The sequence below is a fragment of the Schistocerca gregaria genome, chromosome 1 (genome assembly GCF_023897955.1).
Source record: "Schistocerca gregaria isolate iqSchGreg1 chromosome 1, iqSchGreg1.2, whole genome shotgun sequence".
Taxonomy (NCBI): Eukaryota; Metazoa; Arthropoda; class Insecta; order Orthoptera; family Acrididae; genus Schistocerca; species Schistocerca gregaria.
The window spans coordinates 731,439,780-731,463,906 of NC_064920.1; the positions used below are offsets into that span (position 1 = coordinate 731,439,780).

Consider the following 24,127-nt stretch of genomic DNA (forward strand, 5'->3'; position numbering starts at 1 on the left):
ATTTTGATGAACCAATGCACCAATTGGACAGAATTTGGCATGATATCCACCAGCTTTATCAATGAATGCCAAGTCAAATAACAGCTTGCTTAAGGACCAGAGGTGGAACAACGCTTTATTGACTTGTTCAATTTGTGAAGCTCTTTTTCTTGAATTAATCATCCAATTTTTCTGAAATTGTAATCATTTGTTTGTAAGGAACATCACATCTGCCCATTCAGACAATTCCCTTGTGGTGCATCTTTGTGTGTGTGTGTGTGTGTGTGTGTGTGTGTGTGTGTGTGTGTGTGTGTGTGTGTGCGCGTGTGTGTGTGTGTCTTAGAATATATTTTCTTATGAATTGTATTTTGTAAGAATTGATAATTAGGTGTTGAATACCTTTTTAGGGTTGAAAAGTAGACTTCCTAGATGTACCATCAAGACCCCACTGCCTGCAACACATGTTGCAAAGCTCCTCAAATCAGAAAAATTGTAGCAAGCTTTGGGACTACTTTATCATACAAATGCACTGAAGAGCCAAAGAAACTGGTACACCAGGCTAATATCATGTATGGCCCCCATGAGCATGCAGAAGTGCCACAACACGGTGTGGCATGGACTCAACTAATGTCTGGAGTAGTGCTGGAGGGAATTGACACCATGAATCCTGCAGGGCTGTCCACAAATCCATAAGAGTATGAGGGGCTGGAGATCTCTTCTGAACAGCACATTGCAAGGCATCCCAGATATGCTCAATAATGTTCATGTATGGGGAGTTTGGTGGCCAGTGGAAGTATTTAAACTCAGAGGAGTGTTCCTGGGGCCATTCTGTAGAAATTCTGGATGTGTGGGGTGTCATATTGCCCTGCTGGGATTCCCCAAGTCTGTCGAATGCACAATGGAGATGAATGGGTACAGGTGATCAGACAGGATGCTTATGTACATGTCACTAGTCAGTCATATCTAGACATATCAGGAGTTCCATATCACTCCAGCTGCACACATCCCACACCATTACAGAGCCTCCACTAGCTTGAACAGTCCTCTGCTGACATGCAGGGTTCATGGATTCATACACATCCATCCACTCGATACAATTTGAAAAGAGACTTGTTCGACCAGGCAACATGTTTCCAGTCATCAACAGTCCAATGTTGATGTTGATGGGCCCAGATGAGGTGTAAAGCTGTGTGTTATGCACTTATCAAAGGTACATGAGTGGCCCTTCGGCTCCGAAAGCCCATATCAATGTTTTGTTGAATGGTTCGCATGCTGACACTTGTTCATGGCCCAGCTTTGAAATCTGCAGCAATTTGCAGAAGGGTTGCGCTTCTGTCATGTTGAACACTTCTCAGGACACTTGTCATCTTATATAGGCATTGATGAGCACAGTGCCATATTCTGCCTGTTTACTTATCTCTATTTTGAATAAGCATGCCTATACCAGTTTCTTTGGTGCTTCAGTTTATTTTTGTGTTGTAGAATAAATAAAGTTCAATCGTGATGGTAGTTAAATAGATATGAAAATAACATCACACAAATAATAGTCCCTCAAAATTTTGATTAAATCAGTGTATCTTCTTTAACTTCAATTCTCTGCTGCAGATAGGGCTCACAGTTCTTCCACCTCAATAAGTACATGATGACTCCTGTTCATTGTACTCCATAATATGGTTATTTTTGGAGTGCTTCATGTATCAAATATACAGTTTCCCCACACAGGTTGAAACTATGTCATCTTGCCTTAAATGTTGGCACTGTCACTGTATGATACCTGTAGTGCTGTGCACAACTTTGCACTCATAAGCTGAAGGGCAATTAACAATATAGCTATTAGTTAAGTTTGTCTAATCTTGAAATCAGTATTTCCGTTACACATATGTCAGGTTCAATGACACTTGAATAAATGTGAAGCACATTGTTTCGTTACATTCATTAGCATATACTCATGCTAGCAAGCAGTTCCAACAATTAATGCTTACAAAGACACTGATGGCTTCTGAACCAGTATATCTAATTATAGTTAAATTTATGTACAACATTTTAGTACATCCACAGACTCATCACTTTACATACAAATTGGTTTCATCAGTTTAATTTTTAGCAAGAAAATTTAATACAATTAAATTTAAATGCATACTCCCTACACTACACAAAAGCCAAAGACAAGAAAGCCAATAAAGTACAGGGTATCCATAAAGGCATTTCCCACTTATAAATATTAATAGTATCAACTGAAAGCATTGTAAAGTTTTGGTTCAAGGTTACCATTAAAGAGTAACTCAAACAGTTTTAAATAATCACATGCCTGAGTACCAATTTGTTGTTCCCCCTCACAGTGCCATATATGCAGAATGGTGTCTTCTGAGTGTGAAGCATTTTGTGTGAATCTGTGGTTTGAGCTCAACGTGTTTTTCATTTAAAGTCTGCCCTCATGTGGCAAAAACATCTGACAATCGTACAGTCAATTCAGATGACCAGATGTGTGTGTAAAGGGAAAAGCACGGGGCAACGGAAAGTGTCTGAAGAGGATACTCACTGTTTCAGGGCATCTTACCATCGTAGTCCACAGATGTCTGTTCAAAAAGCAAGCCTTGAACTTCAGCGGCAAAAGCTGACAGTATGGAGAGTTTCAACAAAACTTTTACTCATATGTCCATACTGGTTACAGTTGGTCCATGTATTGTGCAGCAGTATAATTTTATTGTGAATGTTTTGTGAAGGCTAGGTCTGGGCCAGTGTGCCAATCAGAACATTAACAAGGCACACTGCTGATGTAATGGATGTCAGGGATGAGAATTGCCACACAACCTTAGACTGAGGAAGGCAGAAATGCAAATGTTGCAGTGCTGCATAACAAGGCACTCTGATGTAACATTACGTAACTTCATTGCCAGGGCACCACTGCAAAGTCAAATGTAATCAGAAAGACCTGAGCTCAATGACCCACCATAATTACTGAACTACAGGAGACAAGGTGTGCTGACAGGACCAATACAAGAAGGCAAATGCACTGATAAGTTAGAGCCACCATGTCTTAGATGCAGGCTCAGACCTCAAATTAAAAGGCTTTTGGAGCTCAAAGACACATTCAGTCATGCTGCCATGCTATCCATATCAGTAAAACCAGAGAAAATGACGGTTATTGAGTTTCAGTGGACCATGACAAGCAGGCTGATGATGGCCTGCCTACTACCTGCTTGCTGACTTCAACACCAAGATGCAGCCAACCTGATGCATACCATAGCTGTAGTCTGCCATTGCTGTCCACTAGGTATCACAGATTAGAAGACCAGTGTGTGGCCAATCCTCCACTACAGGTTATTGCAGATGATCTGCGAGCTACCATCTCCACACTGACAGTTGTGGCACATTTGTGCAGCCTCCTGGCAGAATCATGAGCATGTGCTGCAATCTTGGTCAATTCATGGTAGACCACTAGGACCTAGTCTTCATGACAACCAACATAATGGACCATAGTTGATAATCTTGACCTGATTGTGCAACAATCTGTCTTCAAGAGTGCTCAGGTGGGAGCCGCACTGTATCGCTGAATGTTCCGTGGGTGACGGCTCCACATTCCTGTGCTGCCACCAGCAAAGCATGTGGCCATGCCACTAATCTGATGAGTGACATCATGGCTTGCTGATGAGGTGTCAGCACTTCTTCACAGAATGTGCACTTACATCTGGCCGCCGACTGCTGCCCTGAAACTCACCACGATAAATAAACGTTATTGCAAATATCACTGTATGACTGTCACCTCTGGGCATAAACTGGGCCACTCACCCATACTGTGTGCTTGGCCTGCCATTCACAACATGACCCCAGCTACCTGGGTCACAACATTGGTATTAGAAATGGATGTCACCTCAGGACTTCAGTGACAGTGGAACCATGTCTACTCCCATTCCTGGGAATATGGCTCAACTGCTGCAGGGTTGCAGTTTAGTGTGCACGTTTTTGTTTGGCTGCTGGGAAAATAAGGAGTCAGTGAGCTTTCTGGCAAGTGTCTAGTTGCATTTATATGTATTGGATAAAAGGAGTGAACATAGGCAGTGATCAAAGATGGTGTATATCAATTGGTACCATTTCAAGATATACTGTATTGTGTTGTAAGCCTAGCTCATTCATTGTTTATGAGTATGAGATACTCTACTCGTGAATAACCATTCTAGCAGAACATTTGGTTGTAATAGTGCATGCTAGTCTATTTAAGTGTCTGCATCATCATTTTAGGTTTTCCTCCTTTGCTGGAGTTTGAATAATTGCTAGCAGGTCAACCATGTCATTGTCCATTTCACAGGGTTCTACATGGAGCAAACACTGAGTGTGAAGATTGTGGCAGTTCCTGTAAATTTACTTCATACACAAAGCACTAATAGTGCGCAAGTAATGGCGGTGCCAAATGAAGTAACTGTGTACTGTTGTTGTTGTTGTGGTCTTCAGTCCTCAGACTGGTTTGATACAGCTTTCCATGCTACTCTATCATGTACAAGCTTCTTCATCTCCCAGTACCTACTGCAACCTACATCCTTCTGAATCTGCTTAGTGTATTCATCTCTTGATCTCCCTCTACGATTTTTACCCTCCACACTGCCCTCCAATACTAAATTGGTGATCCCTTGATGCCTCAGAACATGTCGTACCAACCGATCCCTTCTTCTGGTCAAGTTGTGCCACAAACTTCTCTTCTCCCCAATCCTATTCAATACTGCCTCATTAGTTATGTGATCTACCCATCTAATCTTCAGCATTCTTCTGTAGCGCCACATTTCGAAAGCTTCTATTCTCTTCTTGTACAAACTATTTATCGTCCATGTTTCACTTCCATAGAAGGCTACACTCCATACAAATACTTTCAGAAAAGACTTCCTGACACTTAAATCTATACTCGATGTTAACAAATTTCTCTTCTTCAAGAACACTTTCCTTGCCATTGCCAGTCTACATTTTATATCCTCTCTACTTTGGCCATCATCAGTTATTTTGCTCCCCAAATAGCAAAACTCCTTTACTACTTTAAGTGTCTCATTTCCTAATCTAATTCCCTCAGCATCACCTGACTTAATTCTACTACATTCCATTACCCTTGTTTTGCTTTTGTTGATGTTCATCTTATATCCTCCTTTCAAGACAATGTCCATTCCATTCAACTGCTCTTCCAAGTCCTTTGCTGTCTCTGACAGAATTACAATGTCATCGGCGAACCTCAAAGTTTTTATTTCTTCTCCATGGATTTTAACACCCACCCCGAATTTTTCTTTTGTTTCCTTTACTGCTTGCTCAATATACAGATTGAATAACATCGGGGAGAGGCTACAACCCTGTCTTACTCCCTTCCCAACCACTGCTTCCCTTTCATGTCCCTCGACTCTTATAACTGCCATCTGGTTTCTGTACAAATTGTAAATAGCATTTCGCTCCCTGTATTTTACCCCTGCCACCTTCAGAATTTGAAAGAGAGTATTCCTATCAACATTGTCAAAAGCTTTCTCTAAGTCTACAAATGCTAGAAACGTAGGTTTGCCTTTCCTTAATCTTTCTTCTAAGATAAGTCGTAAGGTCAGTATTGCCTCAAGTGTTCCAGTATTTCTACGGAATCCAAACTGATCTTCACCGAGGTAGGCTTCTACCAGTTTTTCCATTCGTCTGTAAGGAATTCATGTTAGTATTTTGCAGCTGTGGCTTATTAAACTGATTGTTGGTAATTTTCACATCTGTCAACATCTGCTTTCTTTGGGATTGGAACTGTGTACTATAAGGAAGTAAATTGGCATTTGAGAAGCAACATGGTTGATCTTGATTTAGGTGCAGTAGTATCTACACCACTGGGTGATATTGATTGTTGTTTTGAGGCCTTGTAGACTGGGCCAGATGTACTGGGAAATACATGTGCCACTGACTTTTGCATTGTGCAGACAGTAATTGCAGATGGTGGCTTTGAGGTAGATACTATTGAGAATACACAGAAAGCTGTTGATGATGTTGGTCATGTTGCAAATGTTGTGGCTAATTTAGTAGTAACGGCACATTTATTTCTGAAGGACTCAGCTTTGTCACCAATTGGTTAGGGGCAAGAGGTGAGGGGAGGGGAGGGGGGGGGGGGGGGGGGGGAGGAGGAAAAATGATAGTAAGGCTAAAGATCAAGCCAACAGGACTGAATCCTTTCAAGAATATGTGCATGCCAATACTTGCAGTGTGAAAGGAAATATGGGTAAGAGAAAACATCATGTAACTGTTCAGAAAAACTCAGTCAAATTTGGAAGACGTTGTTTCAGCTGAAGGAGACAGATGTATGTGTTACATTGTCACAGGGTTCTATTACAGTGAAGGTAGGACCACTTAAACTGCATATGGCATCACTAAGATTCAATACACACAGTAAAGTGCAAGGAACACAAGAGTCGATTTTAATAAAAAGATAGTATAAAGAAGCTTGGCACTGCACAGTATAGTCAATCTGTAACTAGCTGTAAAATAAGAGAGGTAACTGGAGCTACCAATCAGTGTATTGTACTAGGAAGTACTGCAAGTAGATGTGTTAATCATATTTTAGCGATATGTGTTTTGAGCAAGTGTAAGGGAAACTTTTGTTTCAAAGATAAACTTCCAGATGAAATACCAAAACAGCAGGTTAAAAAAATCCACCTGATAAACATGTAAAGACAAAAATAAGGATAATGTAGCATAAATGTGAAAGAGAGTTCAGCAAACTGAAACTTAAGAAAAATGGTATAGAATTAGGAAACAGAGAGACATTCCATGTACGTCAATTCTCAAGAGTAAAACAGTTGGTGCAGTGGACACAGTTTACAATTATGTAATTAGATCTCAGAGAGTTGCAGAGTATAAGCAATGGCAAAATTTAGGGCAACATTTTTGAAACAGGGGAGGAGTGTTGCACGACAGAATAATTTTCTTGTACATGTACACATTTCCCCTCCAGAGAGGTTCTGCCAGGTGAGCTCAGAACAGAAAAGACTGGCTCTTGGCTGATGTGCCAAGTGGAATGTCAACAAGGTGTACTGCTGACATAGCAGAGTCAGGGCGTGAGGTGAGCATTGCCACACAATCTCAGAGTGAGGCAGGCAGAAATGCAAACATTGCAGTGCTGCGTAACAGGGAACTGTGAAGCAACAGTTCATAATTTCAGTGGCAGGTTGTCACTGCAAAGTCAAATGTAGCCAGAAAGACTGGAGATCAGTGACGCAGAATAATTAATGAATTACCACAGTGAGGCTAGGAGCATTGACGGGAACGATAAACGAAGGCAAATGTGCTCATATTCCCAGAGCCACTGCATCGTTGGTGCAAGATCAGTCCTTTAAATAATGAGGATTTTGGAACTCAAAGACACATTCAGCCATGCTGCCATTCTTTCTGTGACTCTAGAACCAGAGAGAATGATAGTCAATAGAGTTTCAGTGAAACCATGCCAAGCTGATTGATGACGGCCTGCTTGCTGATTTCAACATCGAGATGCAGCCAAACTCATGCACACCATAGCTGTGGTCTGCCATTGCCTGCAACTGGGTCATTGTGGATAAGAAGACTGGTGTGTGGAAAGCCCTCCTCCACTAAAAGTCATTGCAGAAGACCTGCAAGCTGCTGTCTCCACAATGACAAGTCTGGTGAGTTTGTGTAGCCTCTGGGCCAACTTGTAAGCAGCTGCTGTAGTCTTGGTCTATCCATGGTGGATGACCTGGGCCTAGCCTTCACAACAACCAACATCCTTGACCACAGTCAGCAATCTCCACATGAACAAGTGACGGGCTGTCTTCAAGAGAGCTGATGAGGTAGAAGCCACACTGTATAGCAGAATATTCAGTTGGCAATGCCTCCTCATCTCTACACTGCCACCAGCGACTGTCTGCAGAGCGACACCACATTTCATTGATGAAGCATTATACAAGCTTATGGCCAGCCACCAACCCCACTCTGAAGACACTTATAACACTGGTAACTCGTCACGATAAATAAATGTTATGGAGTTACCACTATGTCACTGACACCTCCGGGCATAAACTGAGCCACTCACCCACACTCTGTGCTCATTTTCCTGTTCTCACTGTGACCACAGCTTCTAGATTCACAACACGTTTTAAAGCCAGGTGAAAATGGTGTATGTTATAACTAGTGAAAGGATTTTAAGGTTCTAATTCTGGCCAGAAAAGGGGGAAGAAAGCTGAAAATACATACAATAAGGTGCAAAAAAGGTGCTGATGAAATTATTTTGGTTTAAACAAGCTACATTAACTTTCTTTGTGCCATTTACAGGTTTCTGCTCTACTGGATTATACACATCATTTCAATGTTTTTGACACTAAGTTGCTGGCACTTTGAGCTCAACAGCTCCTTATATTTACAGATACTCCACTTGGCATCTATAGAAACCAATAGAGCATAACTTTCCAGCACCCACATAGGAAGTTCAGTTAAAGTTGCAAAGGTTTCCTCATCTGGATTGTTCTTCAAATGTAATTCAAATTTGTCTTTAACAAATCCATCAGGGACATCCCTAACATTCATCAACTTCTTCCACCTTTCCCGTTACTCCATATCTCCTTCTTCCAAACTCTGAATTACATCAGGCAAGTACTTGTAGCCACAGACTGCAAAAAATTCCAACTCTAGGTCTTTGTTGTTGACCAATTGTTTGTTCTGCTTTATGGCTGCTGCTGTACATTGTGTCTACAGTAAATATGAAGTTTTCAATTTTATCAAAGTTTTCGCGCAAGAAGAGTGCACATCTTATCTGAGCACCACACTTTGTGGTGACAGGAAACTGTGGAAGGTGGAGCACTGTCATTTCCTGATAGAAAACTTAACATCTGGGAGCCTTTTACCAGAATCCTCTTCAGGGTAGCAATGAAGACATTTACCCTACAGTAATTCTCCCAGATACTTTTGCGAATATGTTGTAGACCATGTGCAATCTATGTCACATGCTTATGGTTGGAGTATACACCCTTTAATTGTTGGAAAGCCAAAAGCATGTGTGTACTTGATCTGTCAACACAAGCCTGATTTTTTCATATTGTATGCCCCCTGGCCACAGGTTCATACATGAGTCATTGAATAATTGCATTATTGTGCAGGCATCTGTCTTCTCGAGTTGGTACATCTTGGAAAGCACAGGTTTTACCCATTCACCATATAATGGAAAAACTAACACATGCAAAATACATCGTTGGAGCTCATCAGTAGTTTCATCTAAAATGAACCCCATTTTTTGTTTACTGATTGCCTCTTTTACTTTCTCTGAAACATTCTCATAAATTCACTGTATTCAACTTTTTTTGAGTGCTCTGATCCACTACTGACCCCTGTATATACTTCTCAAGAAATGAATTGAATAAGGATTGTTGGAATTCCTGACTGGATTAGTGCCCTGTCAAGATTCAGACTAAACTCATTCAGTGAGCACTGCTTTTCAGATCCTGAAGCGGAGGTGTGCATCAGAGCAGTCTGCTTAGGTTTCAACTGGCAAAGTTCAATGTTCTTCATATGTTAGTTATTCTGGATGCATTGGTTTATTCTTTTTCTTTGATGCTTGTCATCAATTGCAATATGTACCAATACTTTGCAGATGCCGCATCACAGAATGATGCCACCAGTTTCGATAAAAATAATCTTGAATTCTTCTGAAAGTGAACACAACTTCTACTTAACCTTCACCATGATTTTGTAGTGAAAAATCAGTTCTGGTAAAACACCAACAAAGCCAACAAGACACTAAACAGTCGATAGATAGGAAGTGTTAAAACTCATGCTGGCACAAACTATATTTAGGTTTCAACTGTTGCAGCATCAATGTTTAAATTTTATTTGATTTCACAGCTCCGTATTGACCATTTTTACTGAAGTTGACTATTGTTCCTGAGTTGGCCATTGTTGCTGGGGGTATGAATAATTACTGCTAATTTCCATAAATTATATTAATATTTATTGACCATTGTTGACTTCTGATTAAACGAAATCTTAGAATCCTGTTCAAGAAGAGAAAAAGTGCTGTCCAATGTACTGAAAATGTAGATAAAAATGGAAGGAAAGGTGCTTAAGCATGGAATAGAAGGGAAGAGATGCAAACTGTAATAATATCAGAAAAAGGTGCAAATATAGTTTTATTTTTGGAAAGGGCTGCACCTTAAAATCCTTACTCCAGTTATAACTTTGTACGGCAGGATAATTACTTTCTTGATTCTGTGGTGTTCAGTGGAGAAGCAACTTATCATCTAAATGGGAAGGTAAATATCCGTAATGTTCATATCTGGGGGTCAGATCATGAACCTATACAATACGAAGAGATTCCCTACAATTAAATGCATTCTGCACTGTGCCCTGACATCAAGTGTAAGGACCATTTGTTTTTGTTGTAGCTACCATAACAGGGGTGGCCTATCTGTATGACAACTGTTTTCCAGTGACCTCCACATCATCCTGACTTCACACCATGTGTGTGTGTGTGTGTGTGTTCCCCTCCCCCCCCCCCCCCCTCCTCCCTCCTCGTGACTTTATACCACTAGCTAATGATTTGACAGAATTGAGACACAGAAATGTAGAGGCTATTGCTTTCATTACCGCAGACTTGTGTGTGAATAATTGAAATTTAGGTTGGATGTGTGCCATATAACTATAGCTACACATCTGTAAGAAAAACTAGGTTGGTTATTTTCAAATTGATGTATGATTTGTTGCAAATAGTACAAATTAAACTTCTCTAATATACCATTGAGGCTGGGACACCCTGTAAACAAAATAAAGTTTTGTATTCCTATGGTACTAGGATGTGTAAACTGTGGTCCTTTACATAATTTTCTGTGAAGCAAAATGAAGGTTTTAGATGCAAGAACTAAAAAAGCTGTTTATTTTCTACGTCAGGGTTCATACATTCACCCGCCAGTCAAAACGAAAACTACTCTAATTCATTATCAAGAAAGAAAAACTGAGATGTGTGTGTGTGTGTTTATTGCAGGTTTCTCAGGCTTAAAATACCTGAAACAGGAGGTATGATTATAGCCAGCAGTGAGCAGCGCCTTTCAACTCTCAACAATTATCCTGATCCATTAAATAAGGATGATGTAGCAAGAATGTTGGGTGACATTTCACACCCAGAATACAACGTGTTCCAAGACTTGCCAGGGGCACACGTCAAAACAGTAGCTGTCGGTACGTAGTGGGATAACAACTAATATGAGATTTATCATTGTGTATCGCATCTTGTTTCATAAAATACGGTTTAAAAAGGATTCACTAAATGTAAGCACACAATAACAGTGAACTAAATGTCAGAGCTATCAGGTAAACAACATTTTCCCCCCCAAAGTAAAGGATTTTTGTTTCTATCTTGTTTTTGTGTTACTTTTTATCCAATCTTTTATGTGATGTATAATTTTTGTTTTAAGCACCAGTACAAGTTACATACTGTACACAGATTGTCATTCCCAGGTTACAATAGATACCAGGCAATCAACTGTACAAGAGAAGTTAGACTTCTCAATTCATCATCTCGTTCTGCTTGTACAGTTTGTGTCTGGCAGCTAATGTGTAACCTCAATTTGTGGCATTGTGTAGTTTTTCTACTGATTATTTCTTTCATGTCATGTCACTCATTTTTTTCTGTCATCTGGGTGTGCTACATACAGGTTCCAGCCCAGTGTTTAGATACTTGCCATATATATGTGCACACAGAAATATATAAGTCATTTTTCTCTCTTAATATTATTTTTACGCACAGTGACATATAATTCTTAACTCCAAGTTAGTTAAGTTGTTTCTATGTTGTATTAAACATGGTTCCAAATGTCAGACAATTTTTGAAAATTTTGTAACTGTAATCACTGAGAGACCATTCTCAGACTGTTCAATTGAAACCAGCAATATATCAAAATGTAACAGGCAATCAAAGAGTTTCTATTTGAGGCCGTTGCTGCAGCATGGGTGCAATGTAGTGCAACTCTGATGCTGGCATATAAACACTGACATATAGGCAAGGGATTAATGTGGCATACGTGTCCATCAGACAATGAAGAACGTGCAGTATGTCTGTCAGAGAGCAGCGCTGTGGAACGGTGCAACAAGGAGTGCTACTGCTTCATGATAACACAAGTCCCCGTATCGCGAACGTTGTAATGCAGAAGTTATGCCAAGTTAAGTGGGAGACACTCGAGCACCCGCCCTATAGTCTTGACCTCTACGGCCCCTAAAAAGAAAAGGCCTTGAAGGGTCAACAGTTCCTGTCAGACAAGGGTGTTTAGTAGGCAGTTACAAAGTTCTTCATGCAGCTGGACATGGTGTTTAACCACATGAGTATTTTCAATCTAGTGCTTCAGTGAGATGATTGCCTCAAAGTTCACAGCAGTTTTGCCTGATGGCATACCGATTCTGGACTGTAAAGCCTTGGAACAGAAACTTTCTGATCACTCATTATTTAACTGTTTATAAATCACCAGATATCTTCACAGCGCCTTCCAGTTACCCTCTGCACTATTCACCATATATATATATGTTCTAACGACATAATGGTAGTCAGCTGAAAAAAATGCCAAGGAATAATTTCCTTTATCAGAGTGAGAAACTCCTTTTGATGCTGTTTGCAACTCAACTCACTCTTCATAACTCAGCACACAAGGAAGGAAGACTGTGTGTCAAAAACACATACGAGACAGAAATTGAGCATATGCATCCATTAACAGATATGAAAATCCAATAGTTAAGCCTAAGAGGATGTGCTTAGTTATTTTGTAACACTGTCCACTTTGAAGGTACTCTCAGGAGCATACCCATGCCCTATCAGTTCACATATTTCATGGTTTGTCACTGAACACTAGTTAAAAGTAAGTGTAGTTAATTTCCACAATTTCAAAAGGTAATGAATTGTTTAGCCTCAAATCATTTAGCAATCTGATTCTGACTCCACCTCTGATTCACCTATTTCTTCTACATGAACTTACTCATCTCTTCTTCGTCCTACATGTTAGAGTCATACCTCATCCTTTTCAACATTTATCAATAGTTAGGTTCATCTGCATCCCATATTTTAACACCTCTTCCTTTATCTCCCCATAATTTGTTTTTCAGTATTTGTGTGTGCCAGTCAATGATTCTGAGGAACACAACTTTTTCACTTTCACTAGATATGTACTTCATTCATTCTGATTTTGTTTCTTTGCAATTTGTTGATATCACTTATAATAGAACTATAATAAAAACATTGTTGTGTTGACTTCAGTCACTGACAGCAGAATTAGCAACGGCTGCTTCACCTTTTCCTTTGCACTGTTTTGCATCTTCCAACTTATGTTACTGGTGAATTATTCAAACCAACTGTAGTTCATACTCAAATTTCAGGCACACCACCACACAACTGCTGCTTCTTCAAACTGATATTTTGGTTGTGACTCACTCTAAAGACCTTTAAAATTATTTCTCAGGAAACCTGGCTCCTCACATGCTCCCTATTCTTTTGAGATTCAGCCTAGAGTTAATATTACATCATAGTCCAAATGTATGTTTGGTGTGGGTGCACTATGCAGCAAAACAGAGCATAAGGTAGCTTTAGAAGGTAAAAGGTCCCATACACATCTTTAAATGTAAGACATGCTTAGCAAGTGTAAGTTACAGAGCATGTGCATGCAAGATGCCTGAATGAGTTTATTCATTAAATCCACAGGCTGGGTAAAACTGCTGATCTGCTAAAGTGGCCACCTGGTTCCTCCTCTTCACTATAAACATGACTCATGTGTACAGGTTCTTTGTTTAATTTGTAAAAACTATGTATCTTGAAAAATATACAATGTATGAAAAAAATGTTTGAGCTGAAAAGCTAATATTTCATAGGGGACTTGTCTGTGCTAAAATTGGCCGTGCCTCTATGGTGTGGGAGACATTTTATTTTCAAATGCAATACCTACCATTTTTATTGCAGATTCAGATTCTACGCCAAAAAAATACCTAGGATTAACCCAAAACTTTTTCATGCATGGTGGATGGTGCTGTAATTGACAACATTCAATTTTTCTGGTATTTGCAATTAAGAATGTACTCATTTGCTTTTATATTACATTTGCAATAAAAACTTTGACTTTTTGATTCTGAATAGTCAATATTTTCATTAAAAAATTGCAAATTTAGTTACACAGTAAAACTCTTACAGTTCAACATTTAAACATATTGCAAATAAGCTGCTTTTAATGTAACAGTTTTCTGTTCCCTTTGGAGTTGGTGTTGGCAAGTCCCTGCTATTCAAGATGCTTGATTTCACCGAGTCCCCTCAAATCACACCATCAGGATGACTGATTTCAGTGTGTCCTTCCATCCAGCTGCAGTAACACACACACCTACTGCTATGTGGCCATCAGCAGAATACACCCCACAACCATTCTAAGGAAACATTTCATAATAATAAAACAGGTGCACATGTCACAGATGCACACAGAGCATACCAAGTGTACTTGCATGTATGCCCCATCGCTCAGCACCACACAAATCAGCATGCCCCACAGCAGGGCCAGGACCTTTATCAACTCGAGCTTCTGATACATTTGCAGGAATGGATGTTTTATCCACATAAGAGAAAATCTAAATAATTTTAGTTTATGGTGAGGCTTCAAGAAATTTGAACACTGCTGTTGCTCTTTGTGCCCAGCGTTTTGCTGATAGGCTGTGATCTCTTAAGACTATTTACCGTGTTGTGAAACAATTTACCGCTAAGGAAGTGTACCACTTAGAAAAAGAACTTTCAAGGCACTGTTACCTGGAGCAGCACAAGTATCAACTGTTTAGATTAAGCAGCTTACATTTTTAACAAACAAAATACAGAATGAAACAAGTAAGTTCAAGTGCCTACGACATGTGCAACCCAAGAAAGCAGGAACCTTGGGGACGAACAAGATATTGTCTAAGCATAGAACAATGCAGCAAACTTGCATTGATAAGACGAAGTTGTTTTGTACCCAAAGAGAATTATATGATGGGCTGCTGTAAGTACGGTCAAATATGACGCAGCCTTTCATATGCAACAACTGCCACCATTTCGAAATTCACTTGTCTTGTGAGGGCATTGTCGCCATTTGGAAGAGTTCTGCAGGACAAAGTTAGATGGCTTCTGGCCCTGCAGAACTTTCATCCACGTTTTCTGCAAAATGTAAATGTACTTACAGTACTCAATCCTACTTCAATGAGTAATCAATGAGTTGAGTGTAACAAACAGATTTATTGCTGTATTTAACTCAATATACTCTCAACATAAAGGATCTCAAACAATTCTATCTATGTAATATCCAACTGACATTCTTTTTTTATACAACATTTTTATTGCTTTTCCAAGGAAGGCCTCTGCTTGAAGTATTCTATGAAGCAACATTGATGTGCCTCTGTTACATCTGTGCTGACATCACAGCATCTGTTGTGTCTACAATGGCACACAAAACTCAACAAATACCTCAAACAGAAATTACAAATTTTAGGCAGAAACTTAACCCAGTATGTGTTATGTAAATAAATCTGATTCATAAGATTGAAACCTTATTTTATAGTAATTTGTATTAATTCAGTGCCACAATATAGCATGTTCACTCATTCATAATCAATGCTGACAGCTCAGAAATTTTAAACCTAAATGATATTCATGAGGATATCCCAAACAAACCTCAAAATTTCTGTAATCTCTCAGTCTGCTTCTGTATTTTAGACATTATACTGCAGTTTTTTTTTTTGTTAAACTTTTGTCTTGCATCTCATGTAGTTGCTTTCTTCCCTTACTATTTTTAAAGAAAAACAACTGAAAATTATCTTAATTTGTATGATGGTTACAGGTTTCTTTCTTCCTCAATTTAAAATGCATACTTAGGTAAAGGCAGTAGTTGATATACTGAAGTCAACGCAACAAACATTTTATGTATGCTGCACAACAAAGTGAAGCAAAATATAGCTTTTAAGGGACCACCCTCGCTTTCAAATCTTATTTTGCAATTACATCTGTCACACATACTAGAATCAAACAATTTCCTGTCTTTGCAAGACAGTACACAGCTCTTATACTTTTAAATAGTATGCTTATTTCAAATTTGTGTGACACTTGCTACTTTCTCCACATTAAACTATGAAAAAAGCTGTTCACCCAAAATGTATGCTAAATTTTTAGGTAATTTCATTACTACACTACCATATATTGTACACATGAAGGATTCTGAAATTTTTAACACTGCTCATAAACACCAAAAAATCTACAAAAGTGTCCCTGCACTACTTCCAACCAGAGGAAGATGTGTGTGGTGTTGCTTCTGGAAATGATCTTGATTTTTTGCTATAAATGCACACATAGAAAACATGCACCAACTTTGGCGGCCAGAATGAATTCCTTGCTTAACCGAACACTAAAATTGTAAAAAAAAAGATGAATTTGATCTTCACAAATCTCACTGTCTAATAGAGTAACAGGAAGTCTGATCAAAATATTCTCTAAGACAAACATAGCAACTAAGTTGTTGCCTATGTTAAGGCAGGAAAAGAAAATCTGTTTCTGATGCCAACATTGTCATACAAAAGTATTAGTGAGAAAAATAATTTTAATGAAAAGAGGTATCACAAATGTATCACACAAGATGACATTTTGACAGAGCAGACTTCACTCTATTTCATATAGATTAAGGATTCTTAGGCTTGTCAATTTTTACAGTTTGTCAAATCAAAATGAATGAATCAGATAAATCTATTCATCTCAATGATAGAAGCTTAATGGAAAGCATTTTTCAAAGGAGGATTGTTACATTTGACTTGTCTAGAGACCACAAACAAATCTGTAAAGGTGTAAAGTTGAACAACAAAACCTACTACCACCCTAAATAAACGTGGTCTGCATCTGCTGAAATAAAACACACATGCCAACAGGTAAGAGCAGTGATTTAAAAATGTTGAATGTACAGAGTTTTGTTTAGACTCAAAATATGCAGTGTGGCCCGTCTCTCCCCCCTCACTTTGCAAACCAAAGCAAGAAGCCCAACTATGTCAATAAACTATTTCAGTATTCTGTTAAATTTAGTCTTTTGAAAGCATGCCAGTCTTTTCTGTGTAGCAGCTCACACCTTTATTTCTTTTATAATATTAATCTTATAAAACCTGTTCTTGTGGGATACACTGTTGTGTGTTTCTGTAGGCAAAGTATTTTTGAAATTTCAGTATAAGTTGTAACGCATTATTCCTTTTCACAGGTATATTTGATTGTGTTGGAAGAACATGGAGCATATATGCTGACAATCCAACAAAAAGTAATCCAGTTGTCGTGCTTCCACTGTTTTTGAAATCTACAACAAAATAGTTCAAGAGAAATGGAGGGAACATCTATCATCACGTAATCACCAGATCACATCGATGAGCATCTGAGTTACCTTTGTTTGAAAATAATATGTTCCTTGTGCACAGTGTAAATGTTAACCATTATGTGAATATATTTTAAAGTAAAAGCATTAATATCATCATGCACTTGCATATTAGTAATGAATGAGGAAAATTAGATGATGGATTTCAGCTGCAGAAGATTTTGCATCTCTAATTATTTAAATTTTCTGTAACTGACGACCACACATACCAAACCCCCTATGTGCATCCACTACTTATATTTTTGTGTCACTAACAGAATAAAATTTTTTACCATTATAAATGATGAAATTTAAGGTTTCATACAACACAGCTTCAACAGAATTTTGGAACTCCAGTATTCATATAAAGATGTATTTTTATTGTATTCACTGTATGCCAAAAACTAATTAACTTAGAAGTTTACCACAGATTAATTACTATCATACAATGCAGAATAAACATTACATCTATTTTTATTGTTAATGTGTGTGTCATTTTTATGCAATATGCTTTATGCTTATTCCAAGTATCATTGAAACGATAGACTTGTTAGCTGCCAGGAAATAATGATTATGTAGCTTTTAATGAAAGTCAAACTTGCACTGGAGTATTTTATTTGTACATTCAAATTACATTAAAATTTATCATTACACTGAAATTTTAACACATCTAACAATAATACTTCAATTTCAAGATCTTCATAAATATATATTTCTAAACTAGGGAGTACGTATACTGTGTAGATCCCACATCAGTCAGCACCACTCCAGGTGTACTGGTTTTACTAGTGCAACTTCATAAGCAGTTAGCACAAACAATGGCTTAAACAAGTTTTGATTTATACCAAATTTAGTAAAATAGAACAGAAGAGGAATGGCCATTGCTGTGTTTCTGCTAGAATCCACACAGTATTATCACAGCTTGTGCATCTTATGATAAGATACTATGCTGTGATACTCTTGCCTCCTACGGCTATGCCGTTAGGAGGCTAAGCTTAACCTCATCCTCCTGTACCACAAGGCAGTGAACTAAGATCCGCTGTACCTCCACTGCCAAATCCTCCAAGACGGCGTCTAGGTGCTGGTGGTGGACTGAAAATGTAAGCAATAAAACCAGTTTTAAACTATTGTAGGGTTCAGCTAGTAGTTGTTGGCAATTAAACTAGATGAATGTTGTTGCTCAAAATGTAAACAAATCTTACACAGAACCAATCTGGTGCTGTAACAAAAAATAGTGATGTAACCACTCACAAATAGGAAAAAAGAAAGAATATAATAAAAATCAGTCAACACTTTCATACTAGGAAGAATAAATGTGTTCTCAACATTATAAAACACAAGCAGCAAAAAAAAGGAAGTTATCACAATTATGTCATAAATGTAAGCAAACATACAAGGCCACCTGTGCAGCAGCCAAGTCTTATACCAACTCCACTGTAACTACTCAACTACTGCAGTGATTTTTGTGTGAGCATGTTGACTGACCATCTGTCCACATATATGGTCAATCACTGCCAAAGTAAAGCCAAGGGGAAGATTATCCACTCATCAGTCAAGCATCCTGACTGATTGAACATGTGACGTCAATGGCTGCTTCTCGACCCTTGCTATTTGGATACAAACTTATCTGAAATGCTCAGGTGGAAACTAAGCTTTCTTCAATACATTCTTTGGTCCCAAAATCCCTCTCAGCTGCATCTTCACTAATCAGTCTTTTTCACCTCTGCCCATTTGGAACCCATAAGGGAAAAGTGGTCAATTTTTCTTACCCTACATGTAAAGTGAAAGAAAGATTATGTTGCTACAGTCGGTAGATGTCTATGTAAATATACCTTCTCTCTCTCTCTCTCTCTCTCTCTCTCTCTCTCTCTCTCTCTCTCTCTCTCTCCAAATAGAGATTCAAATCAACCTAATAAAATATGCACAGGCTATTTCCATTGCACCTACCGCTTCAAGTGTATAGTCACGCAATACAACAACACATCATATGTGGGTTCCACCATACATTTGTCACATTCATTTCTGCAATAGGAAAATGAAATCCTACATTGCAAACTTAACATTGTAATTTTTTGACAGCGAAATTTATTCTTTCATCTTTACATCAGATAGTTATTCTTAAAGTTTTGAAAGTTCAGCCTTCTAAGCATGATAAACAATAGCCACTTCCAAATCACTTTTGCAAGTTAAAGCAATGTGTGATTATTAGAAGCAGAGGCCAGGCCTTCACTGTTCTGCTGCCCTCTAATGCTCTGTCAGGAGTACACAAATGAACGTTTCTTCTTCTGAATAGATTTGGAAGTGAAAGTGATTGGACTGTGATTTGCGGATTCTTTCATTTACACAGACATTGTTTTTAATTAGTTCAAGAAATTCATAGCACAGAAACTGACTTGAACACTGAAGTTTGTCCGAATAACAGCTTACCACATCAAGAAGATTTGCAGTTAGTGTACACTACACTGTCTACTCCAAAAACAGAGGTTTGATTTTAATTCTGTCAGCAGATGGTAAATAGGTTTAAATCTAAGTTCAAGATTGTAATGGCGATGAATCACGGCTTCAACAATTCCACAAAAACATGTAATAGATGCCATGTGCCTCGATTTCTCCCTATTGTGCTAATAAAACTAAAATGGAGGAAGTAAGGACTATTGGCAAAATCTTTTTAAAAGACAACCACAAGCAGAGATGAATAGGATCTTCTTTAATGATAACAAGCCTGTTTCAGCATCATCTCCACATCATTTCTTTATATTTCTGTAATTAAGAAATCATCGGCAGGCTTCATTTTAAACCTCAGTCAAAGCTGTGTGTCTTTCCAACACATTTTTGAGCGCTAATGACAGGAGAATGTAATTGTGCATTAAAATGTGTGAATTCAAAATCCAGTGCCAAGATCAAACTCCTATACTGATTGCTAGTTTCAGCTCACTGTTGAACCATCTTCACATCTAAAATACAGAAAATTGCATTAAAGAGGATAATAATAGTATCTTACACGTTATATTTAAACTTCCCTTATGTCGTACATAGCAACAAAAATTTATTAATTCAGTCTGTATCAGCATATGCATTACAATCTTGAGATTGATACTGGTAATTATCATCATCCGTGTGTGGATGAAAATATGGTGTACTCCTTACAATGCTACTTACAGGAACAAGGAAGTAGTTTTACTACAGCTTGTGGAGAACTGGCCACATATGTAGTGCTAATGCTACATGTAAAAGCCAACTGCCAGATGCTACTAGAGCCAACAAAGTTTTACTAAAGTTTTACTAAGTTGTGCCTCTATAATAATAAAGAATTTTAATGTGGCTAACATTATATTATGTTCACGTTATATAAAATGTAAGGAACTATGTTCAGTTTCTACAATCTGTAGCAACAACCTGTGGTGGGCATGATAAGAATTCCTGTGAAACATTACTAAATGCCTTCTCTGACCACTACCTAGAAAATACAGTGCAGAACCACACTCATGATGGAAATGTACTGGATCTAATCAGTAGTGTCATAGCTCAATGAGGAACTTTAAACTTTCAGCATCGGACAGGAGCATCCAGATTAATTATGGCTCAAGTTTAAAAGAATAGTTGATCATCCACTGGATAGATATGTACCCACCAGAGAAGTTTATAATGGGAGGGACCCTCCATGGTATACTGTCACTGTAAAGAAACTTCTATAGAAACAAACCACCACATAATAGGTGTAACATTTGGCTGTCAAGAGAACAATGCACGAAGCCTTAATTGTCTAATGTAGCAAAATACTGTCAAATGACATTTCAGAAAATCCATAGATATTCTGGTTGTATATAAAGGCTGTTAGTGGCACCAAAGCTTGTGTCCAGTCCCTAACGAATGAGACAGGAACTGGCATGGAGGGTAGCAAAGCAAAAGCTGAAATGCATAACTGTTTCAAATGTTCCATTAGAAAGGAAAAGCCAAGATAACTGCCTCAATTTAACCTCCGTACAACTGCAAAGGTGACAAATTATTATTAGCATCAGTGATGTTGAGAAACAGCTCAAATCATTAAAATTGAATAAAGCTCCACAGCCCAATGGAATTCCTATTGTATCCTACACTGAATTTGCAGTTGAGTTGGTTGGTTGGTTTATTTAAAAGAGGGGGATGGACCGAACTGCTAGGTCCTTGGTCCCTCGTTCCAATTAAAATAATTCCACACGGGTGGGAGTAAAATTATCGAGGCATACAAAAAACAGCTGGAAGAATGGAGAAAACAACAAGAATGACAGAAGGTCAACAAACACTACAATGGACAAAATCGGACAAGAAAATCAGAGAGATGGAGAAACATGTAGAAGAAACCAAAATAAGAGAGCAAATTACCATGGCTGGCCAACCATGGGAATAAGAAGCCAGCCACTCTGCAACACATTATAACCTCCACCCTAAAAGCACTGGAGTGGAGGACACAGAGGGACGAAGGACAAGTGCTAACACTTAGATCAAATAATAAAACCTACCCTCACAAATAAAACTTAAAACTCAATTTGCTGTTGAGGCATTGTCGCTTAACACCAAAGGTAGGGTGCTGGGAAAGTTAAAAGTCCGCTGCAGAGTGGCTAAAAGTGGGCAGCCCAGCAAGAGATGGACGGCCATTTGTGAGCCACAGCGACACCGAGATGGCTCTTCACGACGGAGGAGGTAACCATGCATTAGCCATGTACGGCCAATGTGGAGCCAGCAGAGCACAACCAATTCCTTGCGAGAGGACTGCATGACAGACTTCCAAACATTCTTAGTCTCCTTAATGACACGCAATTTGTTGTGCATACTGTTATGCCATTCCATCTCCCAAAGCCAAAAAACCCTGCAGCGTAAGATGGAACGCAGGTCAGTTTCAGAGAGGCCCATCTCCAGAAGCTGTTTCCGCATAGCCTGTTTGGCCAGCATGTCGGCAAATCTGTTGCTTCTGATTCCAACATGTCCTGGGGTCTACACAAACACCACTGAATGACAGGACTGCTCCAGGGCATGGATGGAGTCCTGAATGGATGCTAGCAAAGGATGGCGAGGGTAGCATTGGATGATAGCTTGTAAGCTGGTCAAGGAGTCAGTACACAGGGCATGAACAAATGAGCTCAAGACCACAAGATATGGCTGCCAGCTCTGCAGTGAAAACACAGCAGCAATCTGGCAAGGAGTGCTGTTCAATATGTCCTCCATGAACATACGCGAAGCTTACATGACCATCAGCCATCAAACTGTCACTGTAAACCACTTCATGGCCCCAGTACATGTCTAGAATCAAGAGGAAGTAATAGTGGAGAGCTGCAGGGTTAACGGAGTCCTTAGGGCCATGCGAAAGGTCCAGAAGAGTCTGCGGCCTAAGTGTACACCATGGAGGTGTACGTGAATCGACCTTGAGGAGAGGTGGTAATGGAAAGAACTCCAGTTGAGACAGAAGGGACCAGATGCAAACCACAATCATAAGCCCTGACCTCGGTAGCCGATGCGGGAGATGAACCGCCGTGGTTGGGAAAAGGTGACAGTAATTCAGATGCGTAGGAGAACTACGAATGTGTGCAACTTAACTGGCGAGCAGTTGTGCACACAAAGCCTACGTGACTATCAGCCATCGAGCCGTCAGTGTAAACCTTCTATGGAGGGACTCCGGCCTCCACCAGGACAGTGGTCACTGGACTCATTCTAAAAGCTCCCGTCGCTAGGCGAACAACACAGTGATGCACTGGGTCAAGTAAATGCAACACTGAGGGTGCCACTAAACCATAAACCAGACACCCACTCAAGGCAAATTGAACAAGGGCTCTGTAGAGCTGCAGCAGTGTTGAGAGATCTGTATCCCAGCTGGTGTTGCTCAGGCAGCGGAGGACATTGAGATGCTGCCAGCACTTCTGCTTAAGCTGACTAAGGTGAGGTAGTCAAGTCAATCTGGCATCGATAACCAGTCCTAAAACTCTATATGTCTCCACTATAGTGGGTGGATCATCATTAACGTAAATTTTTGGTTCTGGTTGAGTGATGCGACGCTGACAAATGCATGACATACGACTTCATGGCTGAAAACCTGAAGCTGTGGGCTAGAGCCGATGACTGCCTTGTGAATGGCTTCCTGTCCATGCTGCTCAGCAACACCAGTACTGAAGGAGCAGTACAAAATGCAGGAGTCATACAGAGAAGATGAGACCAACAGCTCTACAGCTACTGCTAGACCTTTAATAGCCACTCAATACGGAGCCCTGCAGAATGCCATTCTCCTGAATACAGGGGGAACAATGGGAGGCACTGACTTGGACACAGAAAGTACGAAGCAACAGAAAATTTTGGACAAAAATTGGGAGCGGGCTCCAAAGACCCCACTCATACAACATGGCAAGGATACGATGTCACTAGGTCATGTCGTATACTTTACACAAGTCAAAAAAGATGGCAATAAGATGTTGGCATATGGAAAAGGCTCTTCAGATGACAGACTTGAGGGACACAAGATTATCAGTGACAGAGCGATCCTGGGTGAAGCCACCCTGACATGGAGGCAGTAGGCCAAGTGACTCCAGGACCCAATCCAACCACCAACACACCATACATTCCAGTAGCTTACAAAGAAAGTTGATGAGGCTGATGGACCAGTAGCTATCCACATCAAGTGGGTTTTGACCGAATCTGAGCACCATAATGATGGTTCTCTCCCATCATTGCAATGGAAAGATGCCATCGCACCACATCCGGTTGAAGATAAGGAGATGTTGCTTGTAGTCAGATGAAATATGTTTAAATCATCTGGATCCTAT

The 24,127-nt window shown here is 39.4% G+C and overlaps 2 protein-coding genes across 11 annotated transcripts in view; one reads left to right on the plus strand and one right to left on the minus strand.

Annotated features, from left to right (window-relative positions):
• Positions 1–17,823, plus strand: part of LOC126267127 (uncharacterized) — a 308,818-nt gene extending 290,995 nt beyond the window's left edge. For all 9 annotated transcript variants that reach the window (XM_049972120.1, XM_049972092.1, XM_049972060.1 and 6 more), the window contains 2 exons: positions 10,958–11,151; positions 17,193–17,823. In XM_049972120.1, coding sequence (XP_049828077.1) covers positions 10,958–11,151; positions 17,193–17,299 — 301 coding nt within the window. In that variant the 3' untranslated portion in view covers positions 17,300–17,823. The remainder of the gene's footprint in view (positions 1–10,957; positions 11,152–17,192) is intronic.
• The window catches only part of LOC126267170 (selenoprotein K-like), a 35,538-nt gene continuing 29,109 nt past the window's right edge, over positions 17,699–24,127 (minus strand). For both annotated transcript variants that reach the window (XM_049972139.1, XM_049972133.1), the window contains exon 4: positions 17,699–18,431. In XM_049972139.1, the coding sequence (XP_049828096.1) occupies positions 18,341–18,431 (91 nt within the window). In that variant the 3' untranslated portion in view covers positions 17,699–18,340. The remainder of the gene's footprint in view (positions 18,432–24,127) is intronic.